The sequence below is a fragment of the Anolis carolinensis genome, chromosome 4, assembly GCF_035594765.1.
Source record: "Anolis carolinensis isolate JA03-04 chromosome 4, rAnoCar3.1.pri, whole genome shotgun sequence".
Lineage (NCBI taxonomy): Eukaryota > Metazoa > Chordata > Lepidosauria > Squamata > Dactyloidae > Anolis > Anolis carolinensis.
Genome location: NC_085844.1, coordinates 61296333 through 61314059, shown reverse-complemented (window position 1 = coordinate 61314059; position 17727 = coordinate 61296333). Strand labels below are relative to the sequence as shown.

The window sequence follows — 17727 nt, the reverse complement described above, 5'->3', positions numbered from 1 at the left end:
AGATTTATATTTGAATTAGCCACTATTTCAGTGTGTCTAGTTTACAACAAGTAATTCTCAATAGTGAGGCTATTAAATAAAAGAGAAAATTGACTTATTGAAACGCTTGTGGGGTTTAAAAAATAGTCTTAATCAACCATCCAATTTTTTTCAATTTATTAGCAAGGAATTTAAACTCACTGCTTAAAAGCCTCCAAAGAAGGAGCCTCCACCACACTCCGGGGCAGAGAGTTCCACTGCCAAACAGCTTGGCATTATATACAATGTATACAATTGTATACATTGTAACAGCTGTATAAGTGGAATCTCTATCATAAGATCTAACAAATAAGGGGAAACCAATGTTGATAGCATCAGTTAAGACAGCTAAGTAATTCTCAGTTTCTAAACTTTGCAGAAACACGGAAATTTCTTAGATTCCTCTGCAGAATCATGGCTTACAATGGCATTGTAAGAGACGGCCTTCTTGGTGGTGGCTCCCCGACTCTGAAATGCTTTCCCCAGGGAAATAAGACAGACACTTACTCTTTTAACATTCGGGAAGGAGTTAAAACTTGGCTATTTAAACAAGCCTTTGATAATGGCTAGAGGATGACTTAATTGTTGGATTGGAATTGACTATTAGAACATAATGCTAGATATTCTGCCAACAGGAACGAACTGGTTAAATGGTGTCTACATTTATATTGTTTTAGAGAGCAAATAGCTTTTAAACTGTTATTTATTAATGTTTTATTAGTATGTGTTTCCATTCTATGTATTGATAATTGCTTATTGTTCTTTGTCTACTACTGCTTATATTATTTTTGTATTTGTTGATTGTTGTAAGTCGCCCCAAGTCTCTTCAGGGAGCGGGGGTGAGATATAAATAAAGATGATGATGATGATGATGATTATTATTATTAATTTTGATTTCATTCTTTTTCAGTGTCCCCAAAATGCTGTCTCTTAAAGAATTTATTCTAATGTAAAAATTAAGTTAACATGATGCAAAATGAACAAAGAAGGAGTCTTCAATAATTAAACAATGTACATATTTAATGAAATGTCTTGCTTGCATTAGAAGTCCTGCTTCACAGATGCAGACTGTACTTTGAAGGCTGCTTAAAAGTGCAGAGATGACAAGAGATTGCAAGTCACTGCATTAGGAATTACAGAGTTTTGTCACATTAATATGCAAACAGCTCCCCTTTAAAAAGGCATTACGCTACATTGTTGACAGAAAGTGTACACAACAGGTTTTTTTGTGTACAACAGCTTCAGGACAAAAAGTAGCGAGATAAAATTATTGGCAAGCCTCCACTCCAAAATGAAGAAGCTTTAGGAGATAACTATTTTAATTTCCTGATTTGAAAATCTTTGGTAGCTTTCATGTCAACTTTAATAAACATGTGTGGTCTATTCACTATGGTTTTGCATAGTATTTAGCAACTGGCAAATCAAGTTCTTGAAGCATCTCTTCCAAACAAGCAACAAATAAACTTATTTTTCTTTGATTACTAATATTTATTTCAAAATTATGCTCCTGAAGTGTGGGATCAGAAGGTAAACCTGGTTTCTATGATTTTTACAGAGTCAAATATTCCACCATTGGAAAAAAAACATGCACCTTACTGCTTTAGCTATGTGTGAATGTGTATTTTGTAGAGACCAACTTGCCTCCAAAATGTATTTTTGGAAACATGCCCAGTTTTCATTAAAATATATGTTTAGTTCTTGTTCGTATCCTAAATATTTGCTCCTCCTTTTATTTATTTATTTCTCTCTTTCTTTTTTCTTTTTCTTTTTTATACCCTTACTTATAAAAGGCCTACATACTATTTCCTGGCTAGATGAGTGTATACTTACATCAATATAATTTCCATTTATGTAGTCTGAGTTTAAGTCCCCTTCAATGGGCTGCAGTCTAACTCGAGAATGATCGTCTGAAACAGAACATATACGACACATTAAATAATTTACATTACCCCCAGCATTGAAAATGTTAGCATTAAAAAAGCTCCATTTATATTAGAAGGAACGCTAAGTTACTCGTACAAGATTCTGAATACAATTGGAAAACACCACCACTACTAGCTGTTTAAAGTGAAAACAAATCACAGATGACAAGTAGAAAAAAAGGAGCAGAAAAAGTCATGTTATACATTCTAGCTGAAATTTTCCAACAGTGCTTAGTGTGAAGTACTAAATTAATGATCACTTGGGAGCGATGACTTTATTTAGAAACCAACTTCAAATTTTGGTGATTTCCATTTCCAAATTTTATGTTAGTGTCTTTGGATTAATTGTTCCCATGTATATATATAGGATGCTTTATGCTGCTGCATCCCACAATCATTAATGTCTGTCAGACTCCCACATGTATCATTTATTCAGTGTGGAAACTTTCCAAAATACTACCAGTCTTTCAAATAGCTTCCCACATGCAGAAGTCACATAACAATTGAGTCTGAATGTTGGTGCAGAAAGCCCATAGCTCAGTGAGAGTGTCATTTGGAGGAAAGATGACTTCCTTTAATGTGTTCTGCAAATCCTCCAAGCAAATCATTGATATGATAGTTGGAAAACTCTGCAGATAAAAATCACTGCATTCCATTAGGCTCGTGGTGACTGTTATTGTTTTTAGAGATGTCCATGAGTTCTCCATTATGACTACTATTCGTTCAGATGCAAGACAGCTTCTCTCAAGTTTGATTAGAAAATAGGAAGCATGTATATTCAGAATTCTTTCCCGATTTTGTGCTCCCATGTACTCCTGAAAAGAAAAACCTTTAACATTTATGCTGCCCTCTATCTTTTTAAATATATGGACTCAGAGATTTAGCATGCAGTCCTTTAGAAACACTAGTTGGCTCTTAGCAGTGTAGGCATTAACATACGTATTTTTGCTAAAGCAAGTATCCGTATTTACTTTAATCTAGTGCACCATCTAATGTAATGCGCACCTCAATTATCAAAACTCTAGCTAATGTTAATGCGCAGTGGTGAAAAGTGCATTCTTTGTAATTTGTTCCAAAAAGTGTGCAGTACAGTTGCTGTGTGCTTCCATCAAGGAGCCTCTCCCGTTTGTCCCACCTCAGCTTCCTTGGGTGAATCTATGCTGTAGAATGAATTCAACCTGATACCACTTTCACTGCCTTGGTTCAATGCTAGTAATTCTCTGTAGTTTTAAAAGGTCTTGAGTCTTCTCAGCCAAAGGGTGTTGCTGCCTTCCCAAACTACAAATCCCAGGATTCTATAGCTCTTCCAAAAAGCCCACTTCATCCCCACTCTCAAGCCATCTCCAGGTTTCTCTCTCTCTCTCCCACTCGCGTGCACATGCACCACCTCATCCCCCCCCCCGCAAGTCATTTCCAGGCTTTCCTCTCTCTCACACACACACTTGCATGTGCTCCCCTCACCTTCCCTACCTCAGAAGCCACCTCTAGACTTCTCTTGCTTTCTGTCCCACTTGCCATGTGGGTTTGCTCCCGCCTTCCAAGCAATCTCCCCTCCGCTTCCTCTTTTCCTCCCAAATCCTGCCAGCCAGGCATGTAGCCTGGGGGGGGGGGCTTGACGGGCTCCCCCCCCCCCAAATTCTCAGGGTGATCCGCGAGAAGGCCTTACTGGTACTGTTATGTTTATTCATATCATGATCTGATCACCATGCTCAATATGTACCATATGCATGGGGGTATTGGGATAACCATACAAAAGGTTTCCTAAGGTAGATCCTCTCTCACTCAGACTCAGCCCCTCCGAATCAAAATCCTGGCTACAGGCCTGCTGATTGCTCTTGAAGTGGTGACCCATTTTCCTTTATCTTTTATGTATATGTAATGCACATGCTGATTTTGGCAACATAATTTAGCCAAAAAGGTGCACATTATATTTGAGTAAATACGGCATATATGATTTTAACTGTTTTATGACTGAAGCTTTATCCTCTTAAAAGCCTTATATTTTCATAGCTGTTTTCCAGGGAAAAAACTTTTAGCAAACATTTCCCCCCAAATTATTATTTTCTGATTTCACATTGTGCAATGTTGCTATAGGTAAAGAAAGACCCAATGCATTATAGTGGTTTGAGTGTTGGATTATGACTCTAAGGACCAAGGTTATTAATACTTGTTCAGCCATCGAAACCCACTATCATATTCTCTCATACAAAGACAAAAGCAATGCTCTCCTGAACAAATCTTTCCAAGAAAACCCTGTGATAAAGTTGCCATAACTTGGAGACATCTTGAAAGCACCCAACAATAACAATAAAGATTATAATACTAGTTCAAACTCAATGTCAATGTCTAATAGTAAAATGGAATTTGTATGTATTTCATGGAGAGCCAGCACAGCTTAGTGTAGAGTTTTCCAAACTCTGGGCCCTTCCAGACAGACCCTATATTCCAGGATCTGATCCTGGGTTTTCTGCTTTAAACTAGATTATATGAATCTGCACTGCCAGATTATTTGGGATAAACAGAAAACCTGGGATCAGATCCTGGGATATAGAGCCTGTCTAAAAGGCCCCTCTGTGTTACAACATGTAGCATGTTGTTTGCAATGTGTAGGTGTTCTATGTGAATGTAACGAGATACCTCTGAGTCTATGTGAAATAAACAATTAATCATATATTTTAAAAATATATAAATGGAAGTTTTTAATGAGATATGTTGTGTTCCCATATATTTCGTTATTATAATTTATGTATGTGTCTGTGTTTCTTATAAGGGGTTGGTTAACCTCCTATTTGCTAGTAAAACTGAATTATCATGTCACAAAATGATGCACGTCTAAAAGGGTGTGTCACCAACATGAAATATTTGGAAAGCAGTGGCTTAGTGGCTTGAGTGTCAGGCCAGAGCTCTGGAGAATAGAGTTTGAATCCTGTCTTGGACCACTGGGTGATCTGGGATAAATCATACTCTCTCCACATCAGAGGAAGCAAAGGCAAACTCCATCTGAACAAATCTTGCCAAGAAACCCCTGTGAAAGTATTAGGGTGATCATAAGTTGAAAATGACTTGAAGACATACAACAGCAACCACAATGTATTTAATAAGCTGTTCTGGAAGGCAGAAAATGAAGAGACTTCATATTGGTATATCTTGGGATAATAATCTGTTGTTACGTAAATGTTGAAAGAAACACAGAGCTGTTGTCGGTGATCCTGCCACTGCCTTCTACCTTTTTTCATTAAGGTAGAAAATCATGAAGGGATTCTATATGTGACGGCGCGAGTGGCGCCATCTATATGTTGGAACTATAAGTTTCAAGATTTGAATTGTTCTATCATGCCTGATTTTGCCCTTACCCTGTAAATGTAGTTGGATTGGTTATTTATATCTGTCAATCAATGTTGTTTGTACCTGTTATATTGCTCACTCAGCAAAACTGTTTGGCTCCACCTCTTCCTGGAGTAGGACTGTGTTTCCTCCTTTTCATTCCATCAGCAAGTTCTCTATCGGATGGACGTGAAAGAGAGGCTTGGCTCAAAAAGCCCTTCAAAAGTTACCTCTTAGCACCAATTCTGAGGTTCTTACCCTTGGGACTCACACTTCATGTTCAGGGCCAACCTGAACAACGTTGAGGAGTCTCAAGCGCCTTCACATCAGTCCTTTGGCAACAGAGGAAGACTCTTGTCTTCAGATATAGGTCATTGGACTGAGGCTGAGTTTGCTCCGGCAGTCACAGCCAGAGAAAGAGGGATCTGGACAAGCTTCATGGACTTAAACAACCAAAGACTGTAATGTATATTTTCTTTTACCCCCTTTGTGAACAATAAACCCAGTTTTTGAGTTATCTACAGTGTTTTGGTCCTTGGGAGTTCCAGTTTCCCTAAAGGAGGGCAAGAAGCAATCCCCTGGGGAAAGATGTCACGTCCATGCCTCTTTTCCTAAGAGTACAGCCCCAGGCGCGACGGCACACTATATATATTGTATATGATACTATGCTACTAGGCATCATTTACAAGATTTGATTTTTCACACGTAATGTATCGTAAATTTATTTTCTATATACTGTATATGATATATATGTTTTCTATATACTTTATACGATGCTATTGTACTGTAATTTTTAAAAAAAATAAGGCATTATTAAATATTTACTTTGTGACTTTTGGGCCACCCTGTTAAAAATGCCATTTTGACAGTAATGATTAGTGGCACAAAGACCTTAATCCACATGTCTGCTCCAACGAAACTATTCCTTTTAAATCAATGGGAAATTGGCAAGTCAACATTAAAGATCCATTGGCTTTATTCTAATTGAATGACTTAGAATACAGTTATTAAAATATTATTACTGCAAGTTTGTGGAAGAGGTTCTTACTTTGGTTTTATATAATACTAGCTTGGGGACTCGGCGATGCCCGGGTCATTTGAGAATGGTATTATTTGTCTTTTAATGTTATGTATTCTGTTTGGAGTGGATGAACTATAGTTCCCAGAATCGTGGCTGAATCCTCCCCAAACCCTGCCAGTATTATAAGTTGGCCATTTTGGGCGTGTGTATCGGGTGTGGTGCAGTACTCTCTGGATGGGGGTGAACTACTGCAATTTTCAGATTCCCGGGGCAATTGCCCCGAAATATCTATCTGTATCCACAGCAGGCAATATTCAGTCTGTGTGCCAAGTTTGGTCTAGATTCGTCATTGGGTGGGTTTAGTGGTCTTTGGATGGAGGTGAACTACAACTCCCAAAATACCTGCAGTATGTTCAATAGGTCATGAGGCCTCTCTGTGTGAAGTGTGGTCCTAGTGCATTGTCGGTGGGGGTCAGTGTTTATCTGGCTGTAGGTGAACTTTAACTCCCTTTCCCCCCAAACTTATCCAATATGTTGCATTGGTTATGGGGGTTCTGTGTGCCAAGTGTGATGCTCATTCATTGCAGGTGAACTATAAATCCCAGTACCTACTACTCCTGAACTTCCAGTGCAGTTCCCCTCCAAACCCACCAGTAGTCAAATCTGGGCATATCGGGTCTGCATGGCAAGTTTGGCCGAGAGCCATCATTATTTGGGTTCATAGCGTTCTGGGTGTAGGTGAACTACAACTCCTCTACATTCCCCAGTAGGAGTCACAGTGCTCTGACTTGATGCAGGGTGAAGTACAACTTCCACCATGTGGAGTCAATCCCTAAACTCCTGCAGTAAGTTTAGTTGCAGCTCAGTTCTGTTCTGTTGCCAGGTGAGAGTATGCAGCGGAAATCAGTAGCATCCAGATAACACCATGTGCAAAGGACTCAGACCAGGCAGAGGAATTTAAATGAACAAAGGAACTTTTACTCTTGCTTGTAGAGTTGAAATATAAACAAACAGTTCTGCAATCTTACAAAGTCCATGTAGATGCATAAGATCAATAATCTAAACAATCAGCTTCAATATATACATCCAGCATAGCATAACTAATCTGCTATTTGACCATAACAAGAGGAGCCTTTCATTTCTGTGCTCCCTTTAGCAATCTCAAATCTCCAACTGACAATCTCCAACTGTCAAACCAGCCATCTGCTATCAAACTCGATACATTGTTTGAGGCGTGGCTTGCCTCTGCAAAAGAGCTGAGCTCCCTTTTTGCAGAGTTCTTTTTGCAAACCAACTTTTGCAAGGATTTCTTCCAAGGGATTTCTTTTACACACACACATATATATACACATTAGCAAGTTGGCGTAATATGTTCTGTTTGTTATGCAGAGATTGGAAAGGAAAGGGCAGTGGGCGGGCCATTCAAATTCCACAGCAATGGAGAACCCTGGGATGCCTGCCTGTGGTGGAGGAAAAGGCAAAATCTAGGATGAAATGGTCCCCAAATGAAAGCATTCCTTGGGTGGTGGGCTGTAGTGTTTGGGAAGGACATTGGCAGGGGTTGGGCTGCATGTTGATGGCGCTCGCTGTAAACGTAATGTCAGTGGAAAAGAGTGACTTGCTGGATTCTTAACCCTGGGAATTATAGCCTGTTTGTGGAGGCTGGAGGCTGTCTGTGTGAGCAGACATCTGTGCCACATACACACGGGTTTTCGCTTGTATTATGGATTTAGATTTAGATTAGATAGATGATACATAAAGTAATATAAAAAAGGAGTCTACAGTCTTTAATGTTTGAACTTCTTTTTTCGGTTTTTGAAATGTTGCATGCTCCAGAAAAGGAAAAAAGTGAGCAAGCAGTTTGTTGCACTTTAAATATGCATGCACACACACACACAAACAGAAATAGCTGTGCACTTAGAAAACAAAACTTAAAACTGCAAGGACAGTGTAGGAAGCTGAAGCTTCTATCCTTTGGGGGATCTAATGCATAATGCATAGTGAATCATTACACTGCCTGCTTTAGGAATTTGATCATCTCCAATATATTCTGCTTTATTTCTACATGTGTAAATAATAAAAAGGTTGTATCCAATGTTTGCTGCTGGAAGGCCTAAAGTGTTGTTGTTGTTCAACAGTGCTTGTACAACTTCTAGCAGAATAACTGGCCAAAGAAGCTCTATCCTAGGGACAGCACAATGAGTCATACCACATCCTGTATGGTAACTACTAGTACAGCAGTTAATCCAATAGCCCGTGGAATGATATATTACTGAACTTATGCAAGGATGAAAATGGGGCTTCCACATGTGGCAGGTTTATGTTAATGGAATGACATTACTGGATACCACAATGGCACTGCAGTTCTCTCCTCCTCACTGCAGTTACAAGGAAACAGATCAAACTGACTGGAGAAGGGAGAGGCTTCTGTGAGGCAAACTTTTCAGATACTGAGGTATATTTCTTTAAAATAGAGCACAATCATATTTGATGTTATACTCATAATGCGGTCTGTATTTACATAGCAGTATCTTTAAAAGCCTCAATGATAAAAACTGACCGATCTTTTCAGGTATGTTTTTCATTGCAAGCAAAAAGTCAGTTCTCCTTGCTTGTCTTACATCATGTTTTACATCATATAATTTCCTGACTCACATTAAATAAAAGAACAAATGAATACATTTCAAAATTGGTGACTCTGTATCTGCAAAAGTCCCATACTTCCATAGGTTCTGCTCTCTATGGGTTCCACCTTGCTATCAAGCGCCCTCCAGGTTAGAGGGTGGTAAATCTTTACACATTTTCTCTTGGAAAATGGGATCTTAAATAGGAGTGGGGGATACTGGGGTTGGCGGGCCACATTGGTTTTCCATTGATGACCTGTTCTTTGGTGTAACATACATTTGGTGTAGTCCATATACTTTTATGGGACTCTTAATACGCTAGTTAAGTACTCGGCTGTAAAATCTGAATGAAAAATTCCTGTTAAACCTGCCACTGACAGTTTTGACAGGTGTCACATAGTTAGTATTTTAGACTTTCCTTAAGTTCCTCAATTAGTTTTTACAAATTCATTTTAAGTTCCCTGTCACCCAGAAATACTGCAAACACTTAAAACATAAGAAGACACCTTCAGGCAGATGAAAAGACAAAAACCATTTTCCACTCTGTATGCATGGATTCAGATTTCATCCTGGCAAAGTACTAGATTTTCACATGTGCTGATTTCAAGCAATGCTGATGGTTCTCCCAGTCAGACAAGGCATTGACTAACCTGTTCTGTAATTATGTGTAGATGGGATCTCTTTGACCTGAAGATCTGCCCTCACATCAAATCAAATTGACATGGCACAACACAACTCACTTGTTATTCTCTTTGTGAGGCAAAGGGCTAAGGTGGAAGAAAGGTGTGCAAGTATCCTATATTTAGTTTTGATATTAATATCCCCTCTTCTGAATAAGAATTGAATTATTTTTATATACAGTGACTTTAAAGGTGGACTTGAAATGTATAGCGTGAAATTGTGTTTTGTTTCTAGGGACTATAAAGAAAAACTAGGTGTGGGTGCATAGCTAAATACCTACTTATTTGCTTTTTGATGAGACAGGAGGAGGGAAAGACTGAATCCAGCCCTTCATTCTGAAGTATAACAGTCAATTTCACTTTCCAATCAAAATATAATAACTCTTGCAAAGCATGTCTAGCTATTAAAGAAAAAGTCCAGGTTTACTGTGATCAGTTTGCAAGAATGATAAATTCTATACTGCATTTGTGATTTTTTTTTTACTGTCATTTGAGGCAAAGTGAGGCTCAGATACATATGCTTGCTCTCTAAGTTAGTGGTGGTCATCACAATATTCTGTGTCAATGGGTCCCACAGCTTAATGATAGGTTGAACAATGATGTGCTGTCTTTTCTGGGGCCAATCTTTTTATCTTTCTTTACATACGTAATTCATAACTTTCTCAACTTCCATCAAGTCCTCTCTAATTCATTTTTCCTGAGCCTTAGTAATCTGTATTACCTTGTTTATGCTAATAACCTAAACTCACAGTTTCTGTTTCTAAATATTGATGACAAGAAGATTAAACTGGGATCCCAGTGATCAAAGTAACATTTGCCACTCTTAGAGTCTTCAATATATTCTGTAAATTACAATTGATCTGTGCATCTAACATTTTTATCTTGTTTTCCCTTTGCTACTCATCATTAATCTGTGGAGTGATGAGTTTCATTCTTAGTTGAAAGCATGGGGCAAAAACTGATTGGCTACAGAGGTAATTGACACAGCAATGACTTGTCTTCAACTCAATTATCCAAAGTCCCCAATGAGTTAATATAAATAAAATGGGATATAAATACAAATAAGGTTATATTTTCTTTGATTTGATTTTCATCTAAAAATTTAAGGCTATTCATGGAGCATTAATGGAGATTTTAAAAAATGCCTAAGTGTGTAGGGGGAATTCAAAATTGAAAACAGGTGGATCTCTGTGCTAAATTTTCCCCCAACCTGGAGGACTAATCCCCGTAAGGACTAGGAAGACACATACTGAGTCTACAGCAATGATTTCCAACCCTGAGTCCTCAGATGTTAGGTGCCAACATATCCCAGACAAGGCTTGAACGAGAAAATAGCTCTAAATCTCCAATGTGAAGCAAATTAAGAAGGGGAGCAGCTTTTCCTCTTCTGCATACTTCTCTTTGTGCAATGAGCAAACACCATTCCTATTTTACATTCAACTGGGCTTTCAATATTATAATACAGTAGTCTCACTTATCCAAGCTAAACGGGCCGGCAGAAGCTTGGATAAGCAAATATCTTGGATAATAAGGAGGGATTAAGGAAAAGCCTATTAAACATCAAATTAGGTTATGATTTTACAAATTAAGCACCAAAACATCATGTTTTACAACAAATTTGACAGAAAAAGCAGTTCACTATGCAGTAATGTTATGTTGTAATTACTGTATTTACGAATTTAGCACCAAAATATCACGATATATTGAAAACATTGACTACAAAAATGGCTTGGATAATCCAGAAGCTTGGATAAGCGACGCTTGGATAAGTGAGACTACTGTATTACATATTATCATTATATTACATAATTATAATAAATAGTTTCTGTTATTTACAGGGTTATTAGAGATGGAGCAAATTTATCAGGAGATTGTGACATTTGTTGCTGTAGTTCCTGGTTTTTCAAAATAAATATATCTAAATGGCATTTTTGTTGTTACAAACAAATTTCTGGAAAATCCTGACATCAGCTGCAACATTTCCAGCTCTTGAGCAGGTTTTTTATTAAATCCAAGACATATCAGAACAAAAATGTTTCCTTCTCTTCTCTTTTCTTTTCTAAGTTAATCACTCTGTAGCATGTCAGTGAAATAGCACTTCTGCACCATTCGTCTTTTAAAAAGAGGAGAAAACGTGCCATTTTAACCACCAGATCATCTCACTAAATTGGACATGAGAGAAGCCTCCCACAGGATGGTAAAACATCAAACATCCGGGAGTCTCCTGGGCAATGTCCTTGCTCACGGCCAATTCTCTTACACCAGAAGTGACTTGCAGTTTCCCAAGTCTCTCGTGACACAAAAATTTCTCAGTGCTGTAAATGGGCTCTGAATTGAAAACAACCACAGCAACATGCAGATCCAAGAAATCAGTATTAACAACCTCCAGACATAATGCAACAATATGCAAGGAGTGATACTGTGAGACCTCAGGCTTCAATTGACCAATCTGTAAGAGCCCACAGTTTGGTGTAAAAATCTCACTGAAATCGACTGAAATACCATGTAGTCAGTGTGCTCCATTTTCATTACATTTTTGATCTCACTCTTCATGCTCATATCAAAAGATGCACATGTAATAACTTGTTTCATGGTTCATAAGTGGTGTTTGTAAGATGAGGATTTATAGTTTTGTTACCTAATTCCTTTCTGCCAATGCCATTGGATCCTAGATTATATGGGGGCAACTGTAGTAGAGGTTACAATGTTTGAATTTTCAGGTTTGTGGGGGAAGCTGGTAGTTTAAAGAGATTTAAAGTTAAGGTGCCACAGACACAATACAGATTGGGACCACATGTAGCCCATGGGCTGTACCTCCCCCAATTCCACTTTTGCGGTTTAATAAAGTTTTGGGTGAAAGCCAATATCATATAAGTGGAGTTCACACAATGGGACTTTCTTTTTTCCCCTTATGACTCTGAGTGTTCCCCACAAATATGCTTCCCAACTCTTCCCAACCCCACCGAGCTACAAGGGCCAAGTAAAAATGATACTTCCTTTTCCACTGACTGAAGCCGTTTTTAACTCATTCAGAAGCCATCCAATGGCAGAAATCCTATTAGTTTGTTTGAAACAGAGTCGATCCATTGAATCAACTGCTGAATTGTGGATCAGAACATAAGCAAATTTCCCTGATTCAATAGTTCTGCTCTAGTAAGAAGTAACAAAATGATTTTGTTATTATTTATTCATTCTGTTTTTCCTATTGTGTCCTTCTCCTTCCATTTTATCTTCACAACAACCTTATGAGGTAACACAAGTAGAGAGACAGTGATGGACCCAAGGTCACCCAATGAACTGAGTTATGATCTGATCTTAGGTCTCTTTGGTCTAATGTGACACTGAAACTGCCTCTCTGTATTCGTTCTCTAATAATACCTCTACTGCTTTCAAGTCTTTCAAGTACTAAAGTATTTATTTCTCCCCCTTCTATTTTATTATGGTGGTTAGAGCTCTGTTTTACTCTAGACACAAAGAGCTGTATATCAGTGGGCAGTGTTGTCAGTTACTAAAAGGAATTTACACAGTAGTACAATTATGCTGTCAACACTTACATGCAATGATATTCCCATATCTATTCTTCATTCGGTTCTCATCTTTTTTAGCTGAGTCCCATGGTGCAGACTGTCCTTCAAAGAAGCTCTGTTAAAAAAAGAAGAACAGGGAAGCAAAAATCACACTGAGGGAAAGAGTATATACCAACAGAAGCATTAAAGATAACAGAAAGACATGGGAAGAAAACCTCCCGCAGCAGCTGAGAGACAAAGACTGCCTGCTTTTACTTATTACCAGATGATTAAAATTCCAAAATATTAAAATAATTAATAATTAATAACAGCATCATTCTTCTTTATAAACATAGCGTCCCTACCATTCTAAGAAAAGGGAGACACTACTGTAATTGCAAAGATTAAATTGACAGGATGAACAGGATACGCAGGATAACGACAACACAGAGATTTGAAAGGTATTAAAAATTTCTCCTGAAACTTTCTGAGTTCATTTTTTATTAAACCCAGATACTTTTATTATTTTATTAAAGTCCAGAGACTTACGTCATTCTGATTGCCATGGATCAAGGAGGCCCAATAGTTGTAAACATTTATACCACCATACCATCACCCAAACATACCAATCCTATCTGATCATGGAAACTAATTGGAATTGGGTTGAATTAGCACTCAGTTGGAAGAACACCAAGGAACACAAGAGATCTTCAGGCAAGGGGTAGGAAAGAATCTTTCCTGAAATCTTGAGAAAGCCACTGGTCTAAAAATTATGGGCTATACTGGAATAGTTTCAGGCAGTTTCTATGTTCCTGTGTTCACAGTACATCAGATACAAGTAGCATGAGGTCCTTCAGGTGACGGATCTGTAATACCCATTAAACCTAGTCAGTGAAGGTTAACAAGAGGCATAGTCCCAAAGTATATTTGGAGAACAAGATCCTCCTTAGCCTTGTGCTACATGCTCAAGTTATAAAATACTTTGGACACATGCATATTTTTGAGACATTTTCAGATGAACTGCTACTTAACACAGAATATGAGTTTTTTTAAAAAAAAAATCTAAAAGTGTAAATGAGCTATATCATTTTTTGTAATTGTGTGCCTCTAATTGTGTATCCCACTTAAGGTGACCCAAAGGTGAACATATGGGATTTTTTTTTAAAGCAAGGTTTGTTCAAATGGGATTTGATATGGTCTTCCTCTATGTCTGAGAGAACATGGCTTGCTTGAGGTGACACAGTGGTCTTCCATGGATTTGAACTCTGGTCTCCAACCTTCAAACCACACAGCTCCCCTCAAACTCCCATAGCATATGAATAAGTAATATTAGTGCTTCCCATCTTCCAGAGCATCGGGCAATAGCTCTCTATCTATTTTCTGAATATTTCAGAAATAGGAAAGATCCAATTCATACGTTCATTACTTACATCAGTGTGGTCCAACCTGTGGCCCACGGCCTGCATGCGGCCCACCAATTCATTTTTGTTGGTCCTTGGCCTTTTTACTGGAAAAATATTTTAATTTAACATTTGGAAAAAAATTCTTTACCCTTCTTACTGCTTTAAGTTTTTGAATACAATATGTAATTCATTTTCTTTCTGGAATGTCTCTGGCCCTCACATTCCTATACTAAAGTTTGATTGGCCCTCAGGTAGCTAAAGGTTGGACCACACTGACTTACATGATGAAGTTCTCATAAAGGAGGAAGCATTTGTTTAAAAAGATCTAGATATGAAAATTGTTTCCCATATAAAAAGCCTGAACGTCAACAAATCTTCTGCCTGATGTGCCCATTTTTAATTGGATCACAATTTTAACGTGTAGATCTCATGTCTACCACAGCAACGGAAAGGTCAAGCAACAGTTATTCTTAGAGCGGCCTATAATATATATATGAAATAAAATTGGATATCATTTTAGAAAAATATGTCAACTGAGGACTTGTTACTATGTCTCCTAAAATAGAATTCTGTCAATTCAAAGACAGGAGTGTGAATTGAAAGTGGCCAATCTAGGTATGGCTCATTATGCCATAATTTGAACAAATGGAAGTAGAAATATGGTTCTTTTCCTGAGGCAAATGCAGACTGCAAGAAGGAGATTATGTTCCTTTCTTTAGGCAAGACAGCCCAATAAGACATAATCCAAGCACTGAAGCCTGTCCACGGAAAATGAAGAAAAATAATACATATTTTATGCAACAGGTGGTACTTGGCTAACCTGTCTTTCTACAGGTAATACTATTTTTCATCATTTGCCTGCAACTGATGTGCACATATGTTTTATTAAAACATTATTTGCAATACCTCATAAGATTTCAGATAGGAAATATGTTTTCATTATGCACACAACCTGATTTAATATTTACTTGACCATAGTGCTATATAATTTAATTGGGGTTATTTTAGAATTAATTAATTTAGGTTAGGAATATACATTTGTCAGTCACAGCTTGGTTGCTAGAGGGATAGCATTTAATGATCCTGTGGAAAATATGTGTGCCTGAATCCAACTCTCAAGAAAAGAAAAGAAAAGAAAAGAAAAGAAAAGAAAAGAAAAGAAAAGAAAAGAAAAGAAAAGAAAAGAAAAAAAGAAAACATAGATTTATGCAGCACTGAAGCCAGGAAAACAAGGACTCACATTTATATATGCTCTAGAGTGGCCATTTGTTTCCAAGGCCAAAGCAACTCTGTTGGAATACCCTGGAAAGTGGTGGGTTAGACATGCCTATAATAAACATGACAAGTGTGGTGTAGTGGTTTGATGGTTGGAATATAACTGTGGGAGACTGGTGTTTGAATCCCCATTTAGCCATGGACACTCAACGGGTGGCCTTGGGTTAGTCAATCTTAGGCAGCAACCAACTCTGAATAAACCCTACCAAGAAAAATCTGGGACAGGTCTGCTATCAGTTTGAGTCAACCTAAAGGCACATAACAACAACCGGACATAACATTTTACATAAAGATTTCAGTCCTCTGGATCTTTCAGATCACACAAAATTGACACCTTAAATGCAATCCTCACATTACTATTTGTATGGGAGGAAAGGCCTTAAATGTTTAATTGAACCAAGGCTTATGGATACACTGCCGAGTGACAAGTACAAGCAAACTGCAGACTGAAGTTGAGAACATTCGAATAAATGAGTTTCTCTATTAAAAAGAAGTCATTACAGCTTAGAGCCAGTAAATGCATAACTGCACTGTTACCAAAAGCAACTGTCATTTACGAAGCACGTAAACATTAAAGCAACACTGAATTTAGTGTTATCAAATACCATATAACATGGCAAGAAAAAAAGTATAGCTTTCACTAATAGCACAAGAGATGGACACTGCTAACAGTATGTTTCCCAGTTTAATAAGAGATGTGTTTCTCTGTCTGACATTTTAAAGCTAGTCTAACTCTAAAGCACATATTGAAAAAGCTACACAACCCGAAGCTGCTAGGCAGTGTGATCAGTACTGTTTTCACCTTACTTTTTTTTTACTGCTTTGATTTCTTCTCTCAGTTTGGATCCCTTCCTTGTAAACATGACGTGAAGGATTTATTTGTTAATAAATCAATCTTTAAAGTATCAAATCCTATGAGAACCCCCCCCCCCCTTTGGATAAGAATTCTTTCCCCTATACCTGCTTTTCAGTCAACTTACAGACAACTAGTATGAACAATCCTTCCTCACTTCAGGCATGTCAGTTACATTTTTATAACTCAAAGTAGTACTTTTTATTGACCCCCCCCCCTCCCATTTCTATACCTTCCAACATTTCACACACAAAAATGGGATACATGTAGCTGAGTCACATCAGAGTGTGGTCAAAATGTATAGCAAGGGAATAAGGAGGCAAACACTACGGTATTAATGAGGAAGTTGTTTTTTTTCATGTCAGGAGCAACCGGAGTTGCTTCTGATGTGAGAGAATTGGCCGTCTGCACGACGTTGCCCAGGGGACGCCCAGATGTTTTGATGTTTTTTACCATCCTTGTGGGAGGCTTCTCTCATGTCCCCATATGGAGCTGGAGCTGAAAGAGGGAGCTCATTCGTGCTCTCCCCGGGTGGGATTCGAACCTGGCAGCTTTCAGGTCAGCAACCCAACCTTCAAGTCACGAGGCTTTTATCCCCTAGGGGATAAAAATGAGGAAGTAGTCATATAACTACTATTTTGAGCCAGAGAGTCCCTGGTATTTAGTTACTGTGTTTGGGAAGAAAAGACTCTATCCTTCCTCCACTCTCCCTCCTGCCGAATTAATTGAGTACACACTGCTGGCACACTTTACTCTCAATTTACAACAACTACAGAAAGTTAAGGACAAAGAGGGAAACTAGAAGGATTGAGAAACTGGGACTGGACAGCAGAAGATTAACTAAGGCTGTCCTTGCCAAACCAGGACCGTGGGGGTGGGGTATGTATTTGATTAAGGATCAGTTCAATCAATACTATCTTTCAAAACCCAAGAAGGCAAAATATGGACATGGGGTCTGAAGAAAAAAGTTGCGTTTTTTAAAATGAATAATAATAACCCTACACCTTCTAAAGTTTAATAAATTTTTGCTTTTAGGGTTCTTTGGAAACTGGAAGCAAGAAAACCCAGAACTGAATCCCTGGAGTGTATGGATATTCATTA

General features: G+C 38.1%; 1 protein-coding gene across 20 annotated transcripts in view; it reads right to left on the bottom strand.

The window, feature by feature from the left end:
* ptprm (protein tyrosine phosphatase receptor type M) overlaps nucleotides 1–17727 on the bottom strand; it is a 541643-nt gene that overhangs the window by 66475 nt on the left and 457441 nt on the right. For all 20 annotated transcript variants that reach the window (XM_062980499.1, XM_062980500.1, XM_062980503.1 and 17 more), the window contains 2 exons: nucleotides 13144–13231; nucleotides 1849–1925 (listed from right to left, as the gene is read on the bottom strand). In XM_062980499.1, coding sequence (XP_062836569.1) covers nucleotides 1849–1925; nucleotides 13144–13231 — 165 coding nt within the window. The remainder of the gene's footprint in view (nucleotides 1–1848; nucleotides 1926–13143; nucleotides 13232–17727) is intronic.